At 60.6% G+C, this 20,883-nt stretch overlaps 2 protein-coding genes across 2 annotated transcripts in view; both read right to left on the reverse strand.

The window, feature by feature from the left end:
• Positions 1–2,413: 2,413 nt before the first annotated feature.
• SKOR1 (SKI family transcriptional corepressor 1) lies at positions 2,414–7,961 on the reverse strand. Its single transcript, XM_054642316.2, has 9 exons — positions 7,631–7,961; positions 4,811–6,810; positions 4,637–4,733; positions 4,190–4,297; positions 4,038–4,109; positions 3,764–3,838; positions 3,613–3,687; positions 3,039–3,104; positions 2,414–2,957 (listed from the first exon to the last, which is right to left on the reverse strand). Exons 2-9 carry the CDS (start codon positions 6,791–6,793, stop codon positions 2,860–2,862), a joined length of 2,574 nt encoding a protein of 857 aa, XP_054498291.1. The 5' UTR covers positions 6,794–6,810; positions 7,631–7,961; the 3' UTR covers positions 2,414–2,859.
• A 7,154-nt stretch (positions 7,962–15,115) lies between these two features.
• Positions 15,116–20,883, reverse strand: part of MAP2K5 (mitogen-activated protein kinase kinase 5) — a 120,037-nt gene continuing 114,269 nt past the window's right edge. The window contains exon 22 of the mRNA XM_054641924.2: positions 15,116–15,464. Coding sequence (XP_054497899.1) covers positions 15,363–15,464 — 102 coding nt within the window. The 3' untranslated portion in view covers positions 15,116–15,362. The remainder of the gene's footprint in view (positions 15,465–20,883) is intronic.

Here is a 20,883-nt window from a genome sequence, read left to right on the forward strand (position 1 = left end):
CAGCGAGCGGGGAGCAGCGGGCAGGGCTGGGACACCACCAGAGATGGGGACAGGCACCTGGGGAGCGCAAATGTCGCGTCCTGCCCGGGCTGGCACCAGCCCGTGCCTGCCCAGGGGCAGCCCGGGCGCTCCCCGGGGCAGGAGCACAAAAGCTCCGCTGGATCCCAGCGCCGGAGGAGAGCGCTGGGCTGAGCCGCCACCTCCTGGCGCCTTCCTGGAATCGGGAATTGGGGTGGGAAGGAGCTTAGAGCCCATCCTGGGCCACCCCTGCCACCATCCCAGGGTGCTCCGGCCTGGCCTCGGGCACTGCCAGGGATCCAGGGGCAGCCCCAGCTGCGCTGGGAATTCCATCCCAGCCCTCCCCACCCTCACAGGGAACAATTCCATCCCCAAATCCCATCTAAAACTCATCCACACGGGGAGCAGCAGAGGTTTGGGACACGCTCGGTGCCCAGTGGCACATTCCCACCCACCCCCATCCATTCCCACCCCCTGTTTAAAGCTGGCGCTTGGCACCGCTGCCGGAGACCCTCCTGAGGGCATCCCCCGGCCCCAGGAATCCCCTCCCACCAGGAAAAGCCCCCGGAATTCAACCCCAGCACCCGCGCGATGGCTCCCAGCGCTTCCCAAGGGGGGAATCCCTGCCGGGGTTTTCCCGGGGGTCCCCGGTGCCTGCAGCCCCCGGGAGCGGCCGCTCTGTCCCCGGGAGCCCCGGCAGGGACCGGCAGCGGCAGATGGGGCCGGGGCTGGGCCGCTCCGGGGAGCGGCTCCATCCGCGGAGCTTCTGCTTCCCCCGTCCCCGGTTCCTCACACACAGGCGCTCCGGGCTCCTTCCTGCTTTAATTATTTAAAAATCCTGACTCTGGCTGTTTATTTTCAGGGGCTGTTATCGCATTCAACTGTTTTGAGACTAAACAACAGCAACAAAAAAAAAAACCACTATAAAAAAATTGAAGCCTTTCCCTCATTCTGCCAGTGAAGTTTAATTCACTCTAATTATTTCATATTACTTAGACTGTAATAGTTTCATAATTTCTAGTATATTAAGCACTTAATACGTTGTGTCATTTCAAGCCGCATATTAAATTCTGCAAAGCACATTTTAATGAGCACTAAGTAGTGGGGCAATATTAATACAACCTAATGGCTCATTTCTGTGCCTGTGTCGGGAGGCACCGCTGGGGCAGGTGGGCTCAGCGGGGCCTGGGTGAAATTATGGGCTGGAGAGGCACCCAGGGCACCTCCTCCGTGGGGTCACCCAGTGCCACTTCAGTGAGGTGGCACCAACGACCCAGAGAGGCACAAAACGCAGAGGGAAGGGTTCTGCTACCCCTCTACAAACTCCAAAGTGTCCAAATGTTTCATTCCCTCAATGAGGGCCTCTCGGCTCAACTCAGACCCTGAATTCACCTCCCTGGGTCACACCTGGGTCCCCTCCGTGTCCTGCAGGGTGATCCCCCCTGCACTCACCTGCCTGGGGGCGCCGCCAGCCCCGCTGCTCTGCCCAGGGTCACACTCGGGATGTCCTGTGCAGGGTGGCCGTGACCGAAGGGAGAATCCCAGAATGGCTGGGAAGAGACCTTAAAGCTCATCCCATTCCAGCCCCTGCCATGAACAGGGAACCTCCCGCTACTCCAGGCTGCTCCAAGCCCCGTCCAACCCGGCCTTGGGCACTCCAGGGATGGGGCAGAGGAGCCTCGAGAACGTTCTCTGAGACCCAGACAGACAAAACCCCAAAAACCTCATCGGGGGCTCCGCCCCGAGGGTTTTTAGCCTTCATCCCGCCCGACCGTGCCCCCCTGCGCTGGATGGGCTGGGAGTGCCTCCTCCTCCTCCTCCTCCTCCTCCCCCTCGGGGCTGGGTGGGCGATGCTGCCCCCGCTCAGCTGATCCCGAGCTCGGAATTAGGGGGAGAATTGAGGAGCTGCACCTCCGGCTGCGCCCACGCGGTGGCGGCGCAGGCCGCGGAACGGCCTAATGAGCCCAGCGCTAATTAACAGCGGCTCCTTGTCCGCCTGGCTCCCGGGGCCGGCCGGACCCCGCCACGGGCAGCCCCGGGCCCCTCCGCTGCCTCCCCCGGCCCCGAGCCCCGGGATGCTCCGGGCCCGCATCCCTTCCCCGGTCCCGGTCTCTGCATCCCCCGGTGCCGCCCCGCTCCCCATCCCGGCCCCGCAGCGCTGCCAGGTTATTTCTGGGCTAAAAAACGGCTATTTCGGGCCAATAGGTGTGCGCGCACCTCCGCGCCCGCTCTCCGAGCTCATTAATGCGGTACCTTCATGTGTGAAAGGAGCATATAAATGGGCATTAATGAGCTCCGGCTGCGCGGGGAGCCCGGCGGGGCCCCGGGACAGCCCCTCCCGCCGCCGGCCCGGCCGGGGACCCCCGAGCCCCGGGCCAGCCCCACGCACCAGGCGGCTTCTCCAAGCGTGTTTTTATTAAAGAACCAAAGTCACGTACAGAGGGGGCTGTCCCCAGAGCGGGCGAGCGTTGTTGTGCCTCGGGAGTCGCGGGCCGCCCGTTAAAGTGCCGTTACATCCAGAATTTACAGGGATGGGGGGAAAGGAGGGCAGGGGGAGATAGATATACATCATAAATAAATAAAAATCCGACAAATACTGTACCAAGAGAATCACAGTACATTTATATCCATTGCACATAGCCACTTTTGTTTCCAGTCTGGACGAGGGTGGAAGAAGCGGACACACGGGGAGGGAGGGGGAGGCGGAGCGGGGGCCGCCCCCCGCCCTGGCGCCAGTCCGAGCAAAGCCGGGCTCCGAGTCCTCTATGTACAGGTGGCTCCTCGTGGGAATGGCTTGTGTGGGCTCTGCCCGCATGGCTTCGGGGTGGGGGCCCGGGGGGCTCACTGGGGCAGCAGCGGCGGCTTGAAGGAGCAGTTCCCGGTGCAGTGCCGCGGGGTCAGCATCTTGCAGGAGAAGTGGTGCAGCGCGTCGTGAGCCTCTGCAAGGGACCGAGCCGTCAGCCCCGGGGCTCCCCCGGGCGGGGAGGGTCCCCCCGAGACCTCCGAGCCCCCCCCGGTACCTTTCAGCTTCTGCTGGATGGCGTAGCGCGCTTTCCGCTCCTGGTCCAGCTCGTTGCACAGCGTGTCTGCGACGGGGAAGCGGCGCTGGCTGAGGGCGCCCAGGGCAGGGGGACGGGGGCACGGGGGCGCAGAGCCGGGCTCGGCTTTCCCGGCTCGCCAGGTGAGGCGTTTCACGGCTCGGGTTTTAGTTTAGCCCGAGTGGGAGCGATTGCGGGAGGGGAGGCTCGCTCGCTGCCGTGCGAACGATGCCTCGCAGCCCTTTGGGGGCAGCTCGGAATCGCGAGAGGAGTTGGAGGGCAGGAAAAGGTACAGAACGAAACAAAGGCAAAACCAAACCAAAACAAAAAATCCCCCAAAAAAAACCAACAACAAACAGAAAAAAAAGAAAATCTCAAAACCAAAAAACCTCCAAACAAACAAAACCTCACACAAACAAAAAACCCAAAAATAAACGGTAACCCCCTCGGCCAAACAAACAAAAAAACTAGAAATAAATAAAATGAAATTAAAATTTTAAAAAGAGAAATAAAAGAAATAAAACAAAACTAAAAGTACTGACGGGCTCGGCCTTACCTCGCACGATCTGCAGTTGCTGCACCATCTCCTCCCGGTACGCCAGCTCCCGCTTCATCTGGTCCTGGAAGTTATCTGTGGGGCCGGGGGTCAGCGCCGCGCCCCCCTGCCCGGCCGGGGCGGGGCTGGGCAGGGGATGGGGCACCGGTACCTTTCAGGCTCTGGAAGTCTCTCTCCAGCTTTTTCCTCAGCTCCATTTGCTCCAGGACCAGTTTTTGTAACTCATCTGTTTAAAAATACACGGCGGGGTTGAGGGGAGCCCGCACTTTTCCATCTGGAGGCGGCTCGGCGCGGCGCTAATCGCATTACGTTACATTAATCACAGGAGTTAATCACTCCTGCACAAAACACAAATACCTCGGGCCGCGGGGAGAGGCCGAGGGGTGCCGTGACCCCAGCCCCGCGCCCCGAGCCCCGCTCCTCACCTCGGGCCAGGTTCTCGATGTCCTTCTCCACCAGCTGCGTGCCCGTGACATCCATGGCGAGCCCTTCCTCGCCTGCGGGGGCCAGAGCGGCGTCAGCCCCGCCGGGGGGGCCCGCGGAGGGGCCGCGCATCGCCCCGCGGAGCGGTGCTTACCTCTGTCGGTATTTACAGGGCTGGGATGAGAGACATTCCTTTGGTCCTGATAGGATTTTCTGCTCTCTAAATCCTCCGCCGCGGAGTGATTGTCTTCTTTATCTTGCTCTTAAAGTTAATAAACCGATTTTCAACCGTAAGCAATGAAAGTATGGTCCTGATATATCCTTAATTACATAATTACGGACAAAGCCCTCGTTAAAACCTTCTTAGCGGACATCCTAATCGCTTTGCCGTTGGAAAGTAAGTAGCTTGTGGGCAGGAGCTCGGCCCCCGGCCCATCCCCGCCGCACCGGCCGCGGCATCCCCGGGCCCGGGGGGGCCCCGGCCCCGTTCCCCGCCCGGATCCCGTTTGTTTCGCTTTTCTCCCGAAAGCCCCAAACGAAAGCGGCCCCTCGGCGCCCCCCCCGGGGCTGAGCCCTCGCCGCGCAGCCCGGCCCGCGTTACCCTTGGCCTCGGGGGTGCAGAGGAAGGCGGCGGGGGCTCCCAGGGAGGCTGCGGGCTTCAGCGGCTGCAGGAGCTCCCCCCTCTCGGCCGCGAACACCTACAAAAGAGCGAGTCAGGAGCGGGCCCGGCCCCGCGGGGACCCCCGAGGGCAGATCCCCCCCCTCGGCCCCGCACCTCGTAGGCGCCGCTGCTGCCGCTGCGCTCGGGGCTGCCGTCGGGGGCCGGGCCGCCCTCCTGCGCCCCCGCCTCGCCCGGCTTCTCCTCGGGCCCCTCGGCCCCGGCGGGCGGCGGCGGCTCCTCGGGCCCGGCCAGCAGCCGCGGCGGCGGCGGCTCCCGGCCCTCGGCGGGGGCCACGGCGGGCACGGCGGCGGCCTCCTCCTCCTCGTCCTCCGGGAAGCGGTTGGACTCCACGTCCACCTCGGGCTCCTCGGCCGTGTCGCCGCCGGGGGACAGCGAGCGGTAGCTGGAGCTGCCCTCGCTGAGGAAGTCCGGCGAGAGGTAGCCGGGGCCGCGGGGCCCCGCGCCGCCGAACGCCTCGCGGGTGCCGTAGAGCTTGGCGATGCTCTCGGCGTCCTTCACCACCGGGCGGAAGGCGGACAGGTAACTGCCCTTCCTGGGCAGCGGCAGCGGGGCCAGCAGCGCCTCGTCCCCGGAGCGCTCCTCCTCGCCCGCCGCCCGCGACAGGGCGCTGGGGCAGCGCTCGCCCTCGGCGCCCGCGCCCTCCTGCGGGGTGGCGCTGCTGCGGCCGCTGCCCGAGGGCTCCGAGCCCTCCAGCTCCCCGTGCCGCCCCGCCAGCCCCGCCGGCTCGGCCGCCGCCGCCGCCGCCGCTGCCGCCGCCGCCACCACCACGGCGGTGGCGGCCGCCTTGGCCGGGCTCTGCGCGGGGTAGGGCGGCACGGGCAGGCTGCCGGCGGCCGGCCAGAACACGGGGAACGAGGGGTACACGCCGGTGTCCTTGGCGGCGCCGGGCTGGTGCGGCGGCTGGGCCGGCTGGTGCGGGTGGGGGTGCGGGGGTCCCCAGAACATGCCGGGGGGCAGCGCGCCGCCCTTACCCGCCTCGCCGCCCCCCGCGCCGCCCAGCGCCTCCTCCTGCTTCTTGGGGCACAGTCCGAACGCGGCGGCGGGGAAGCCGTAGGGGTGCGGGAAGAGCGGCGGCGGCAGCTTCTGCAGCATCCCGAAGCCCTTGCTGGGCACCGGGATCACCGGGTAGCTGCGCACCGCGCCCGCCCCGCCGTGCGCGCCCGCGGCCCCGCCGTGCGCCGCCGCCGCCGCCAGCCCCAGCGCGCCGCGCTCGCCCGCCGCCTCCTGCCCGCTGCACCGGAGGCTCTTGTGCGCCGGGGCCAGCTCGGGGCCGGCGGGCGGCGCCGGGTGCAGGGCGGCCTTGGCGGCGGGGGAGCCGGCCCCGGGCCCGCCGGCGGCCGCCCCTTGCAGGGAGAAGGTCCGCTTGCGGGTGCCGCCGTTGAACATGGCCTTGACATCCTCCCAGGCGTGCGACAGCTCCTCCGTGGCCGTCTTGTCGCTGAGCTTGAGGTGGCGGCGCCAGGAGTTGAAGTTGGCGGCGTCGGGCTGGGTGTACTTGGAGTCCGGGGTGCGGTGGGAGTGGAAGATGAACTTGTTGGGCGAGAAGTACATGCTGCAGTAGCTGCACTTGATGCACTTGGCGCGGGAGCTGTTGTAGCGCGCCGGGATGAAGCTGCCCCGGGAGCCCCAGGCGCACTCGTGCACCACGTCGAAGGCGAAGTTCTCGGGCAGCTTGGGCGGCTTGTGCTCGCCCAGGAAGGACTTGCAGAGCCGCTCCGCCTCCCTCTTGGTGATCATGCCGCAGCGGCGGGAGGAGATGGGCATGGCCCCGGCCCGCCGCAGGATCTCCAGCTGCACCGGCGTGCACTGCACGCAGGTGATGCCCAGGGCCACGCGCCGGTTGTGGATCTCATTGTAGCTGTAGTTCTTGAGCAGCGTGTTGGAGATCTGCGCCAGGCACAGCCGCTCCTGCCCGTCGATGACCAGGGACACGATGGGCACGCCGTACAGGGAGGTCTCACCCACTTGGTTGGGCTTGAGGGTATTGGAGCCCTGGTACGGCTGCAGCTCTTGCTTTGAATTTGGGGAGGAGCTTGCATCTCTCCCATTTCCCATCTGACTGGCGATCGCCTCCATTCCCCCCCAAAACGCCCCTGCAAAACGAAATCGGGGAAAGGCGCAGGTTAGAGGCGCTCCCGGGGCCCCGCCGCCGCTCCCGGCCCGCCGCTCCCGGGGCCCCGCGCTCCGCGGCGCGCCCGATCCCCGCCGCTCCTCGCTCGGCGCTGCCGGCCCCGACCCGGAGCCCCTCGGGCGCTGCCGCAGGACCCTCCCCGGCCGGCGGGGTCCGGCGAGGCCGGAGCGCATCCCCCGAGCCGCGGCCGCCGGTACCGAGCGCCGCCGCATCCGCCCGCCGGGCGCGGCCCCGCGGCTGAGCGGCCCCGGGAGCCCGGGGCAAGGGCACCCCGGGGGGGTCACCACCTCCGCTTCCTCCCTCGCCGAGTCCCCGGGAGGTGCCGCGTCCCTTCCCTTTGTGCCGGCTCGCCGGGCCGTGCCGTGCCGTGCCGGTTTGCGGCGGGCTCCGGGCGGGCTCCAACGAAACGCGCCGGAGGATGCGGCCGGCGCGTCCCGGGGGCCCGAGCCGCGGGCCGGAGCGGGCGGGCCCAAACTTGGCGCTCGGTGCCCGCGGGCGGAGCGGGGCGGCGGGCGCGGTGGCCCGGAGCCCCTTTGTGGTGTCCCCGGCAGGCGATTAGGCGCGGGCGGATTAGGGGCCGGGGCGGGCAGCGCCCGCCGCACGTAGCAGAAGGGCAGCAGCGAGCCAGGCAAATTGGCTTAGCGGGGAGGGCTCCCGGTGCTTAAGCCGCTTCCGTGGTAATTACACAAAATAACGGGGAGCGAGTCCCGAAAACGCGCCCAGCTTTGCGCCCCCCCCCATCCCCGTGCCCACCCCTCCATCCGCCTCCCGCTCGCACTCACCGCGCCGCGGAGCCCGGCTGGACGTGCAGGCTCTGCTCGGGACTAGGGGCCGCAGCCCGGAGCCGGGGCCGCCATCGGCCGGGGGGGCCCGTCCGCAGCGAGCCCGTTCCCGGGGCAGCCGGAGCTGCGGGGCGCGGGGCGGGCGGGCAGCGGGCGCGCCCTTCACCGACGCCTCGGGGCCGCCGCCCGCCCCGCCGCCGCCGCGTCCGCCCGGGCGAGATGCAACAAGAGCGAGTGACCAGCCGCGCCACCGAGGGAGGATCCGGATCCGTACTTGGAGACGCTGCACATTGATCCGGTGACAGCTAAAATAACGGGAAGACACACCCACTTAGCACCAGCATATTTACATTAACGGCCTCCGGGACCCCGCCGCCGTCAATCACCGATGCGCTCCAGTCAATCACGGCGCGGCTTTAAGGCACGGCGGAACGGGGAGGGAGCGGGAGGGGGGGGAGGGCGTGGGGGGCCGCCACCGAGCGGGGACCCGCCCGGGCAGCCCGAGGTAAGAGCGGGGATCGGCCCCGCGCCGCACCTGCGTGGGGCTCCGCGCCCCCGTGTCCCCCCCCGCGCCCGCCTCCCGCCGTGCCGCCAGCCCGGGGGGAGCGATGCTCGTTGAAAGTTTGCGCGGGGAGCGGGCGGTAACGAAAAGAGGAGCCCGGGGAGAGCGGCGGAGGGACCCCATCGAAATCGGGGATGCGCTGCTACCGCGCATCCCTCTCGCAGCCGGGATGCGCGCTCCGGTGCGGGGCGCGGGTGCGGGAGCGGTACCGGGGCCGAGCGGGGGACATCGGGCGGCAACGAAATCGCCGGGAGGAGGGGGCGGAGAGGGGCGAGCTCGGGTTTTTCGTTCCCCACGGGGGCTCACGCCACACCGGCAGGACCGGCCGACAGGACCGGCGGAGCGGCTTGGGGGACCCGGCGCTCCGGTGTCCGCCGGTCGTGCCGGCGTGGCGGGGGCCTCTCGCCGCATCCCTGCCCGGGTTGGGTTCCCGCATGCGGCGCTCGTCACGGCCACGTTAATTAAACTGTAATTAATCATCGCGTCCGGCCGCGATCGGCGCAATTACAGCGATCAAACAGAAGTTAATAACGGCGCGGATCGCCCCCAGCTATCACTTTTGTGTGTGCCCCCGCGCCTTCCTTCCCCGCCATCACCGGCGGCACCGGGAGGATGCGGCGGAGCCGGCGCGGAGCGGAACGCGGGTGCGGAGCCGCCCTTCTCCTCCGCGGAGAGCCGAGCTCCGGCCGCGCTCCCACGCGGGACAGCGGCCGCGGCTCCCCCCGGGACGCCCCGTCGGGGGGGACGCGGACCGGGCGCTGCCGGCCGGGCCTTGCGGCGCGGCCTTCCCGCAATGATCGCAACCCGAGCCGGTAATTATTCCTCGCCTTTTAATTATTTATCCTCGCCAGCCCCCCCTCCTCCAGCCATACGGAGGCAGGAGCGCGGTGAGACGCTCCCGCGCTGGTCGAGCCCCGCCGCCCCTCTCGGCACCGCGGTTGGGGCGATCCCGCCGCGCCCGGGAGTCGCGGGAGCCGCGCCGGGCTGCGAGGCACCGGGAGCGGGCGGCGGCGCGGACCGAGCCGGTTCCGCCGGGACCGGGAGGAGAGGGGGGCGCTCCGGGAGGACGCGGCTCTGCCCCGGTTCCCTCTGCCGTGCCCTTGCCCGGGCCCTGCCGCTGCCCGGAGCCCGCGGAGCTCAGTCCGAGCCCGCAGCGGCGGAGGCGGCCCCCGGCTCGCCCCGACGGCGGCGCGGAGCCCCGGGGAGGGGAGCGGCCCCGGGCCCGACCCCGGCCCCGCCGCCCCGGCCGCGCTCCCCGCTCCTCGCAACCGCCGTATCTTTTAACAGTTGAATTGACTGCAGTTTTTGTCAGTTAATTAGGTTTAATTTACATAATTAGTACAGTATAAAGAGTATTGGGGATAATCAGGAGGTACGTCTCGCTTACTGTGTAAACACGGATTCGGAATTAAAAATCAGATGTAATTAAGGCGTGTGCGCGCGGCTTTTAATTGTAATGAATTTCTAATTAACGCTCAACGATCGCCGCACGCGAGAGCCGGGACGTTTGCGGGCTCCGCCGCCCCCCAAACCGGGGACCCCCCCCGGGGACACCCCCGGGGCCGGGGGGCGCGGAGGGGCCGCGGCCGGCGGGGAGGGCGCAGCGCCCCGACGGGACCCCCCATCCTTCCCCGTTCCCCGGGCCGGTGCCGCTGGCAGACGAAGCCGGGGGATAATTTAGGTTAAAACTTAGGGAGCCGTGTCACGGGTGTATAAATAAATAATCACGCGTGGCGGGCGCGGAAGGCCCCGCGCTCCTGGAGGGCTGAGCCGAGATTGCCACATAAATCACGGCGGTCTAATTCAGTGGAAGTTTAATAAACGCCTCCTATTGGAAATGAATGTTCCCCATTTAACAGTTGTATCAGCACCATATAAAACCATGACCCCAATAAATTTAATTTTAGAGGCCGATCACTCCGGGCTTCTCTCCATCGATCCGCGGCGGCTCTGCACCTCCGCAGCCTCTTCCGCGGCCCTTCCCGCCGAGGCGGGGGAAGGAGCGTTTCGATTAGACTCTTTATTAGGAAAAGATTGCTCCGAGAGGCCTGAAAATTAAACGGTGACATTTTAATTACTGGACATTGACAAAGGGAGCGGGCGGCGGCTCTCTGCAGGCCGGGCACACTCCGCCTGACCCGGCTGCCGAGCCCCCGCGGGCCGGGGGGAGCCGTGCGGGCTCCGGGGAGCCTGGGGCTTCCTCTCGGAGCGCCCCGGGATCCCTTCCCAGGGCTGGGCACACCTGACCCCCTCCCGCTGCGCCTCCTCCGTGCATCCCCGGTGTGCGCGCCCCCTTTCCCATGGCCCCCTCCGTGCCTCCCGTGACACCCCACACATCCTTCATCCCCACAACACAGCCCTGGCTGTGCCCCAGCGTGCCCCAGACCCAACCCGCAGCTGCTGTCCCCTTGTCCCCCTCCCCTCACCTCTGTGGCCCCCCGAGCCCTCCCTGCGCCTCTGAACCTCCCGGTGTTCCTGGGCCGGAGCGGCTGCGGAGAGCGCGGGATCGATAGGCACCAATTCACTGATGGGGTGGAGCCGAGCACCGGGCAGGGATGGAGCGGGACGAGGCCAGGGCAGCGCTTCAGTCCGTGCTGTGCCGTGCCGTGCCCGCTCCGGGACGGAGCCGCACTCACCTGCGCGGGCCTGGCCGCTCTGCTCGGCCGCGGGGAAGTTTTCCTCCTCCTGCTGCTGCTGCTGCTGCTGCCCATAAAAGCCCCAGACATCCATTTGCCATTAAACACCGCCCGGGCTCTCCGGCTCTCACCAACCTTGAACTTGCGCCGCGGGCCCGGCGCCGGGAGCAGCCGCAGCCGGGAAGGCTCAATCCATAAATCCTGTCCTGGGCGCGCACGGTGCTTTATGGACAGACAGAGCCTCTGCCGAAGGTAACGCAGCCCCGGGTCAGCGCCGCTCCTGCAGCTCCGGCTGCAGCTTCCCGACGGGAAAGGCGCAGGATCACAGGCTCGCTGTGGCTGCTTTGAGTTAGGAGAGACCTTAAAGCTCCTCTCGTTCCAACCCCACCTCCATGGGCAGGGACACCTTCCTCTAGAGCAGCTTGCACAACCTTTTTTTTTTTATTCGGTGCGACCAAATACCGGAATAGGAGATTTTTAAATTTCTTTTTTTCCCCGTTAGGTTTTCCCAGTCCAGGCTGGTGAGCTGGGGGAGCAGGAGGAGGCCACAAAGTTTAGAGGACAGCCCCCAAATTCTGGTGCCTGTGAAACCCCCCGGGAATGCTGACCATGAGCTACCCTAAAGCCCCGGTTACAGCTCAGGACCTCACCATCACCCCGTGGGCTCCAGTCCTCCCCTGGAGAGCCCCTGTGCCCCCAGGCCTGGCTGTCCCCGCGGGGACATCGCTCCCACCCAGCTGCAGCATTCGCTTCCCCGGGCAGAGGCACCACAAATACCGTGCCCGGGGGGCAGAGGGGCACCTCGGCAGGGGCTGAGGGGCACGGCTGGATCCTCTGAGGCTCTCGGGTAACCGGGGGCACCTGGGCTCTGTTTGTGCCTTGATGGGCCCGTGGCAGCTGGGCAAGGACGGCTCCCGGGGGTGTCTCCGGTGTTCTCTCTGTGTTTGTCACATCCCAACGGGAGCGAGATGAAGAGCACGGAGATGTGTCCGAGAAGCTGAGGAGCCTGGGCACCCCTGGAACGTCCTGGAGTCGGGATTGGCCGCTCCTGTTCCCTGCCCGAAGGGGCTCTGTGTGCGTACCCTGCCCCCGGAGCAGCCCCGGCAGAGCGGAGCCGCGACCTGGGCCAGTCCCAGCTCTGCCCTCTGCCCCTCCTGCCCCTGCCCGGCCCGGGCTGCAGCTCCCGGCGGTTCCCAGGGCAGCTCCTGTGGGATGTGATGGCTCCCGGGTTGTCCTGCCCGGGGACAGCGCCGGGGCCACAGAGCCGAGCCAGGCCAGTGCCCGGTGCCATCGCCCCCTCTGTCCCCGCTTCTCCCGCAGCTCTCGCTCTCCACCAGTGCATTTGGCTCCCTGCAGGAGGTTTTTTCCCCCCAGCAAAGCCCCAGATTCCCAGGTTTTGCCCGCACGCTCCCGCGGTCCATCCCTGTGCCGTGGATGCCTCCAGGTGAACTTTCCCCGCAGGACCGGCAGGCAGGAAAGCACCCACGCCACCCACAGCTCCAACCCTCCCGCTGGCTTTTCCTCTCGGGTATCCAGGGATCAAATGCAGCTCCCGAGAGCTGCTCCCGGCGATGGCTCGGGTATTAACGCCACCACACTGGGGGCCGGGGGACAGCGACAGGTAAAGGACCCCGCCTCCCCTCCCGGCTGCTCTCCGGAAAACAAAGACGGGCGCTTTGCCTTTGGAATGCTGACAGCGGGCTGGGTTTGGCCACGGGATGCGAGAAACAAAATATTTTCTAATTCTGTGCCGATTTAAAGGCGATCTTCCACGGGCTCTTCTCACGGGAGCTTTGCCTGGCAGTGGGAAAGGGAAATGTGGAAAATATTGGAAGTTTTGGCACAGACGGGACATATTCCGTCTTTCCCACATGGGGATCATCATCACTGAGGTTATAGGAGGGGAGACAGAGGTGACACTGCTGTGGGGCTGCTGGGGTGAGGAGTGGGATTGGGGGGTCACTTGCAGCTGTGGATCCTCTGCTGAATTCATTACACACCCCTGATGCCATCCTCTGAGCAGGACTCAGCTGTAGGGTGTGATATTGCTGCACTTCCTGCAACCTTTCCAGCCAAGAAATGCCACAATTCAGACCCCCCCTAAAAACAAAAAATGCAGCAGGAAAGAGGAGAGAGGGAAAAAACATCCCTGAGCAGCCCCAGGTTTGGGTCAGCTCCTGCCTGTGGGGAGAGCAGCACTGCTGAGCCCCTTCCCTGCACCCAGCACTTCAGGAAAACCTCCCTGGAGCTTCACTCCCATCGCTGGACGTTTTGGGAGCAGGGTGATGTTACACACAAGGCAGAGCCCGGGGCATGTTTGGTGTCATCTCCGAGTGTCCTGAGGCAGGAGTTGCTCAGCCCCAAGGCAGCCCGGTGGTGCTGGGGGATCCCCTGGGGCAGGTTTGGGGTTCCTGCACTGCTGGGGTGCCCCAGGCCAGGCTCACCCGCATCCCACAGGGCACAGACACGGGCTGGGATGTTCTTGGTGCAGGGAGGGGAGCCTGGGCCGGGTTCAGGACGTGGGTGAGCTCAGTCCTGGCCATATTTCCCTCCCCCTGAGCTGTGCCCCTCGGTGCTGATGGGTGGTGCAGAAACTGGGGTCCATATGGGGACAAACCGGCCCCAGAGCCCATTTCCAGGCAGGAGGGGGGGCTTTGGGAAGGTCTCAGCTGGGAATGCCAGCAAGGCTGAGAGGAGCTGCTCAATCCCAAACTTCCCTCCCCTGCCCTCTCATCCAACCCCACTGCCCAGATTCTGCTGGGAAGAGGCAGATGAGCAGATCCCTGGCTGCACTGAATCCCAGGATTTGGGAGAGGGAAGGGATGGAGCCCCCAGTTCCCCTGGACTCATCCCCCCTGATGAACCACATGAATGATAACTCTGTCCCTGCTTTAACCAGGAGGTTTTTCCCAGCTCCATCCCACACGGATTTTCAGGGCGAGTCCTCCCCTCCCAAACTCCTTGGCAGGAAAAGCAGCAGGAAAAGCCCTGGCATTGCTGAGTTTTAAACTAAATCTGAGAGAGAGAGGGAGAGAGAGCCCTTTTATCCAGGGAAAGCTGCTGGAACTGTTAGGGATAAATAAATGGCAGCGCTGCCATGCCCTGCCTGGCTCACAGGGAGGGAATTTGTCTCACTTTAGCAAAAGGACCTGGAGGAACGGGGGCTGCTGCCTCATTCATTGCCTGTTATCTGCCAGCGAGGTTGTGACATCAGAGCAATTAAGACAAACTTTAGTCTGTAAGTTCATGCCTGCAACCTCCACACTTCAAAAGAAGACAAACGATCCCTCCAAGGAAGGAAAGCAAGTCTTTTCCAGGCTGCTTCCAGAATAACATTTAGGATTTGCAGTGGTTCGGGAGGAATAATTCACTGAATTGTGGGGGGGGGTTGAAGCTGCTGGTAGAAAATAAACCACCTGAGTCTTTTTTTATTTTTTAGCAAAAGTTTATTTCTAATGCAAAGACAAGCAAACAAACCCCAACCTCCTCCCACCCAACTCGCTCACCCCAAACCTGCCTCTCACATCCATGGTTTATTTTTTTTTTCCTTTTAATAAGCATTTTTACACAAGGAATGACTCAACCTGTGTTGGTCTGTTGTGGAAACGTCCCCAGGAATTGCAGGACATTGCAGCCATTCCTTTTTCCTGGAACACCAAACCTGGAGCCTGTGCTTGGCCTGGCTGAACCCACAGCTGTGCCAGGGCCTCCCCCCCCTCCCAGGGAAGGATTATTCCCAATCTCCCATCCATCCCTGCCCTCTGGCACTGGGAGCCATTCCCTGTGTCCTGTCCCTCCATCCCCTGTCCCCATCCCTCTCCAGCTCTCCTGGAGCCCCCTCAGGCCCTGCAAGGGCTCTGAGGGTTCCTGGATCCTTCCCTTCTCCAGGGAAACATTCCCAGCTCGGCTCCAGACCAGAGCCCTGTCCTCTTTCCCCTCCCCTTTTCCACCTCAGCAAACCCTCTCTGGTTCAGCAGAGCCTGGCCATGGGTGCTCCTCATGCCCCAGCAGCTGGCACTGGGAGCAGAGAGGGCATTCCCAGTCATTCACTGGTGTGATGCTGACCCTCCTGGCACCCCTCACCTCCTCACAGGGTGGGCAAGCCCAGATATTTCTCTTTTTTTTTTGTCTGTTTGCTTTTGTTTTACACTTAAACCCAGTATTTAGTGGCTGCCTGCACTCAGAGACAGCCACCAACTCGTCAGGAAATCCTCTGGACACTTGGATAGGAGCAACAGTTAAAAAATACTCTGGAGTCAGGAAACAGAACATTCAGTAACCCAAAAATAGAGATATAAAATACTTGCTTTAAGGCTGTGTACAGTATAACTGAAGGTAAACCTGGAAATTGCTCAGCAACAAAAGAAACAATTAAGAAAATTCCTTAACGCGGCAGTGAGGGAAAGGCAGCCACAAACACCCTGATTTTGTTGATGCTTCTAGGAAACAGTTGGAGTAAAACAGGATCTGGATAAGCTGGGAGTCCAAAGGTGGAGATCCTGGTGTGGGAAGAGCCCCTGGGGTGCTGCAGGGCTCACTGGGCTCCCTGGGCTCGCCGCTCCTCCAGCATCCTGCACACCCACATGGACACCACCTCAGCATTGCCGTCGTTGTACTGCACCACGAAGGGGTGGCCCTGCAAGGGGACAGCCAGGGTCAGCCAGGACAGACACACAGCCCTTCTGCAGCACAAAGCCCCTGCAGCACCCCCTGCTTACAGCCACAGCAGGGCCGTAAAGCACCGGCTCGGAGCAGTGGATTTCCCTGCAGATCCGTGGTACCCACACTGCCTGCTCTGAGCAGGGGAGGCAGCCCAGACTCCTTGGAAATGCTCTTTTTGGTTTTGTTATTCCATTTGCTCGTTGTGTTTTGAGCCAGCCCCTTTCCAGGAGAGCTGAGCAGTCGCTGAATGGTGTTTGGGTAAAATGATAAACCAGAAAAACCCTGTTAATCTGCCCCTCTGCTTGTAAATGTGTGTGACGTCCTAAAATTCGTCTTTTTAACAACCAACCGTGCATCCTTCACATGCACTGACCCTCCAGAGCTTAAAGGGGATCCAGGAGAGCTGGAGAGGGACTGGACAAGGCAGGGAGTGACAGGATGAGGTGTTCTGCCCCAGCACTGGGGTGGTTTTGGGTAGAAAAGTGCAGGAATAAGATAAATGCTTTTATCTCCAACACAGCCTAGAAGCAGCTGTTTCACCTCTTCAGCAGAACAGCCAAGGACACCAGAGAGAAGCAGCAGAGAGCAGGCAGGAGGAACAGACAGAGCAAAGCAGATGCTCTGGGGCAACCAAACCCAAATATTCCAGCCAGTCCCTTCCCCTTCAGGATGGAGAGACCCTGCAGCCAGAGCCCCCTCACCCCCAGGATTTCCCTCCATTTAGGCTGCTCCAAATGAAATACCAGCTCTGAAACCTCAGATGTCAGGTTTTTAAATATTCAGCCTTAGAAACACCTGGAACTCAGCACAGCCAGCAGGAGAGAGGTAGAAAATCCAGCACCCAAGTGGTTTTTCTTACTGGCCTGGTACTGGTGTGCTGTGTCCTGGCTCAGTGGGATGCACTGGGAATCCTACAGGGAGTGGGAAGTGGCTGCTGCAGAGCCTGGAGCTGGAAAGATCAGGCAGGACAGGGCCAGGGCTGGCCCCCAGTGAGTGTCAGGCAGCCTAATTTTGTGTGTCAAGCCTGAAAATGAGATAAACAATGACAAACCAGGCTTTTTAAATGAACTTGTCTCTTCTGGTTCTCTTGATAAAGGGTACATTTCTCGAGGTGCAGTGTCCCACCAGACAGGTTTAACTCTTTCACAGGGCAGCTCCTGGCAGAGGGGGAGGTGAGGGATTTAAATACCTGACAGGAAATTAAAAGGGCAGTGCCCCCCTGAACACAGAGCCCTGGTAATTCCAACTCAGTGCTCACCAACCATCAATCATTTAGCCCAGTCAATTAAATCCCCATTATTCAAGGGTAAAAGTTCCATCATTTTATCTACCCCTAAAATTCAGCAATTTGCTTCCATGGCCTTCTCCTCTGGCCTATAAAAAAATCTTTGTTTCTGACAATAACCCACCCTGAGCTCATTGCCACAGAGCTTGCATGGCATCCTGGGCAGGGCTGCAGGTGCATGGGCCTTTTCCAGCTCCAAGTGCCCACCTGGAGAGTGCAGCTCTGCTCCAGGTGGATGAAATTCCCTCTGGGATACAAAATAATCACCCACAGCTCCGAATCCCTTCAGCTCTTCAGTCTAAAGCACAGGGAACAGCTTCCACTGCCTCTCACACACAAATCCAGGGAGGAGCAGAGCTTCAGGAGAGCCTCTCCCACCAACAGGACCCTCTGGCCATAAAATGTTTGTGTTTGGAGAGCACCAGGGGGCTCAGGCCAATGCCAAAGGACAGGCAGACCATCAACAGTGCCCCTCATGCAATGCCTGGGGTCCCAGGCACAAAAGGTGTCAGTGTTTATGTCAGACTGCTCTAAAGGTCCATGGAACAGGCAGCTACCAGCCTGGAATGGTGACAAAGGACACTTCCAGAGTGAAATGCCACTCAGCCACAGATTTCCTTGGAAACCCCCAAAAATGAGAGATTTTCCTCCCCAGGGTGGTGCTCCCTGGGGCACAGAACATGGCAGGAGCCTGGATCCAAATGGTGGGAGAACATGAGATCTAACCCACTCCAGCACCTCCTTATATTTTTTTCCCTGGCGCGGTTAGAGGCTGATTGGGGAGGGCAGCCAATTAAAAATGATAATAAAATTCCTCATGCTTATGCAAGGAAGGTTGGGAAATGAGTGGCACTGCACTGGTTGCAGTGGTGCCACCCTTCTACCATTCCTTTTTCCAGGAACCCTCCCAGCCTGAACTCCATTTATCACCAAGCAGCACAGACAAACCATGCCTTCCATTGAAAAAAATTCTGAACTCAACGCCACAAAAAACCACAATAAAAAAGATCCCAACTGTTGCAGCCACAGCCTATGAAGACAATGGCCTTGCCCTCAGACAGCATTTCAAATACAGTTTATTAGTGTGTGATATGAAAAGGGTATTTTTATTGCATGATATAATGCAATGGGACCTTGGGCGCTCTGCAGAAGGACCTTGCACTCAGAAGTGTAATGAACCCATAGTCCAAAAAACATTATACTGTACATTAACCTATCATTAATGGCACATTAGGGCTGGGGGCACTGCATGCTCGCTGGGCAGGGCTCCATCAGGACAGTGTGCAGGAAACCACAGCCTTCCCAGGCTTAAAACAAATAGAGAAAATAAATATTACTGCTGGCTGCAGGCTGCTCTGAGGGAAGCTCACTCGCTGCTTAACTTGCAGCTTTTTAAAGGGGGGATCGGGAAGATGGAGCAGTTTATTGGGTGGTCTTGGCATGCCCTGAATGCATCAGATGCAGCTTTTCCTGCACAAAACACAGCAGCACCTGGGAAGAACAGAGTGTAAGCTGGAAGCCTGCTCCCCTTCCCTGCCATTCCCTAATTCCTCCCTGGCAGCAGGAGTTGGGAATGGGAAGAGCACCCTCTGACCCAGCTCTCTGTTGGACACCTGGGATCTGTTTTTCCCCATTTCACCTGAGCAGAATTCCAGCCCCTGAGCAGAATTCCAGCCCTGCCAGCACCAACTCCATGTGAAACATGAGTAAAACACCAAATCCCTGCTGCTCCCAGAGCAGGTGGGATGTTCCAGGCCTTCCCCCACTCCAGGTGCTCTGTTCAAATGTTAAATCAGGAAAGCCTGGCTGGCAGCTCGTCCCTCCAACTCCAAAAAATTCCAACTTGGCTGTCTAGCAGCACATCCCAGTTGGTTCTCCCATTGCTCCTGAGGTGCCTGTGCCGTGCACAGCTCTTGTACGAACTCAGGGTATGGATTTGATGGGAAATCCTGCCCATCCTCATGTTTAACGGGGGACAAGTCCCACCTCCAACAGGACAAACACAAAGCTCAGCTCTAGAGCTGCACCAGCTTCCCAGAATTCCTGGAAACACAAAGTGCTGAGTGACCCAAAGAGCTTCCCAGAATTCCTGGAAACACAAAGTGCTGAGTAACCCAAACACCCTGACCTGCCCCCGGGTCCCCCTGCAGTGCCCTCAGCACGTGTCAGGATTTCATCATTCCAGCCCTGCCTCCAGTGCTGGAAGATTTTCCATCTCGAGCTGCTGCCTCCAAGGACAAGCCACACTAAAAGCTGTTCTAATTATCTGTGCCAGCTATCCACAGGATCCAACTGCGGCTCCCACAGCCAGGAATAGCAGCGAGGAATCCTCAGGCCAATTCTCTCACTGCAGACTCCCAAAACATGGTTAATTCACAGGCACAGAAGGTGGCAGGGCATCCTCAGGGGATGCTCCACGCAGCTTCTGAGGCCTGAGTGGGGTGAGAACTCTGAAGGCAGAGCACAGGTGAATCCACAGACACAGAACATTCCCATGGGTGAAAGGGCCCTGCAGGACACTATTCCAGTGTGATCCAGCTGCTCCATCTCTTGTTTTCCTTTTGAAATTTTGGGATTTTTTTAAACCCTTTTAAGGGAAGTGTGAGCACCTGAAGTGCTTGGAACAGCAGGGACTAGGAGGCTCAGTCTGTGTGTCTGCCAAGAGTGTCCCCAGTGTCCCAAAGCTGCAGCAAGGTCAGCTGCAGCCTCCTTGTCCCTTCCAAACGGGATTGCAGATCACAGATTGAGCTTAACCCTAAAACTGCAGCTCCTCCTTGGGACTGTGCCTGATCTGGGAGTGAGGTTTGCTGGCCCAGTTCTCTCTCACTGTTCTGTCCTCAGACTATTGAGGGCAAGGACTGTGCTCACTGCACCAGAGAGGCTCCAGCACCCCAGAGCTGTGCTCAGCTGGGCGCTGGAGACAAAGCCCCAGAGCAGGGGGTGAAACCATGGCACCACAGAACCACGGCATCCCCCACTGATGGGCTGGAAGGACCTCAACACCCTCCCACACCTGCCACCAGCCCAGGCTGCTCCCATCCAACCCTGAGCCCTCCCAGCATGGACCAGTGGCGTTTTCTGGCTGGAGATGAGGCAGGAACAGGAACACATCCATAGGGAAAACCAAGTCTGGTTATTTTCCTGCAAGTTTCTGCTCCTTCCTCTCTCCTCAGCTGAGAGCAGAGCCCAGCCTGCTGAGCAGCTCCACTCGGGAAGTGGGGAGTTTTGTTTGTTGCATGGCCTCCCTAACATACACTGTAATTAAAATGTTGATTACTAAACAGTTTAAATATATGACAGACAATGCAGTTAAAGCCTACAGTTAGGTCAATATGTGATTTAGATTTGCCATTTAAAAACTCTCATTTAAATTTTGCATACATTAATCACTACCATACTTCAATGTTCTGATATCCACCTGACTACACTATTAAAATAAAACTTGCTGCCCCAGGGAAATCCTACTTATTCTTAATTGTTTCGAGGCTTTGATGGGCTTTTAATCTAAGATTAATTTATGCAATTTTAAATAACTCTTCTTATGATTAATAAGCTTGAAAATTAAAAGGAGTCTAAAGCAATTATAATGAGCATTTGGTCATAACCTCATTAGGAGAAGGAGTGAAGGATACAGCTCTGGAATTCTTACAAGACTACAATTTAAGGTTACTTTCAGAGGAGTCAAACATAGTACTTGAAATTGCAAAGGCAGATTAGCCTAGGTCAGCCTTAGAACTATGGCTACCTAGATTAGCACACTAATGATTTTATCCCTCTGATGATATGTGAGACAGTGAAAAGATGGTGCAAAACAAAGATAAATGGATAACACAACTAAGCACTGAAGCCCTGGGGTTATATTTCTTCCTTTTTTTTTTTTTAAAGAAGTACTTTTTTCCCTTTTTTCCCCTATTATTTATCTGTTTGTAGATTGACTTTCACCAATGCATTTCTCCTTTTTATACGATAAAGTTAATTGCAAGCGATTTTCAGCTTGTTTAGTTTTGCTGAGGCACCAAAACTCTCCTGGAATTTACAGAATTTGTATTCAAATAACAACAGTCCCCAGGCTTGATGGATGGACCAAGAGGAAAAACACCTTAACTTT

The sequence above is a fragment of the Agelaius phoeniceus genome, chromosome 13 (assembly GCF_051311805.1).
Source record: "Agelaius phoeniceus isolate bAgePho1 chromosome 13, bAgePho1.hap1, whole genome shotgun sequence".
NCBI classification, from domain to species: domain Eukaryota; kingdom Metazoa; phylum Chordata; class Aves; order Passeriformes; family Icteridae; genus Agelaius; species Agelaius phoeniceus.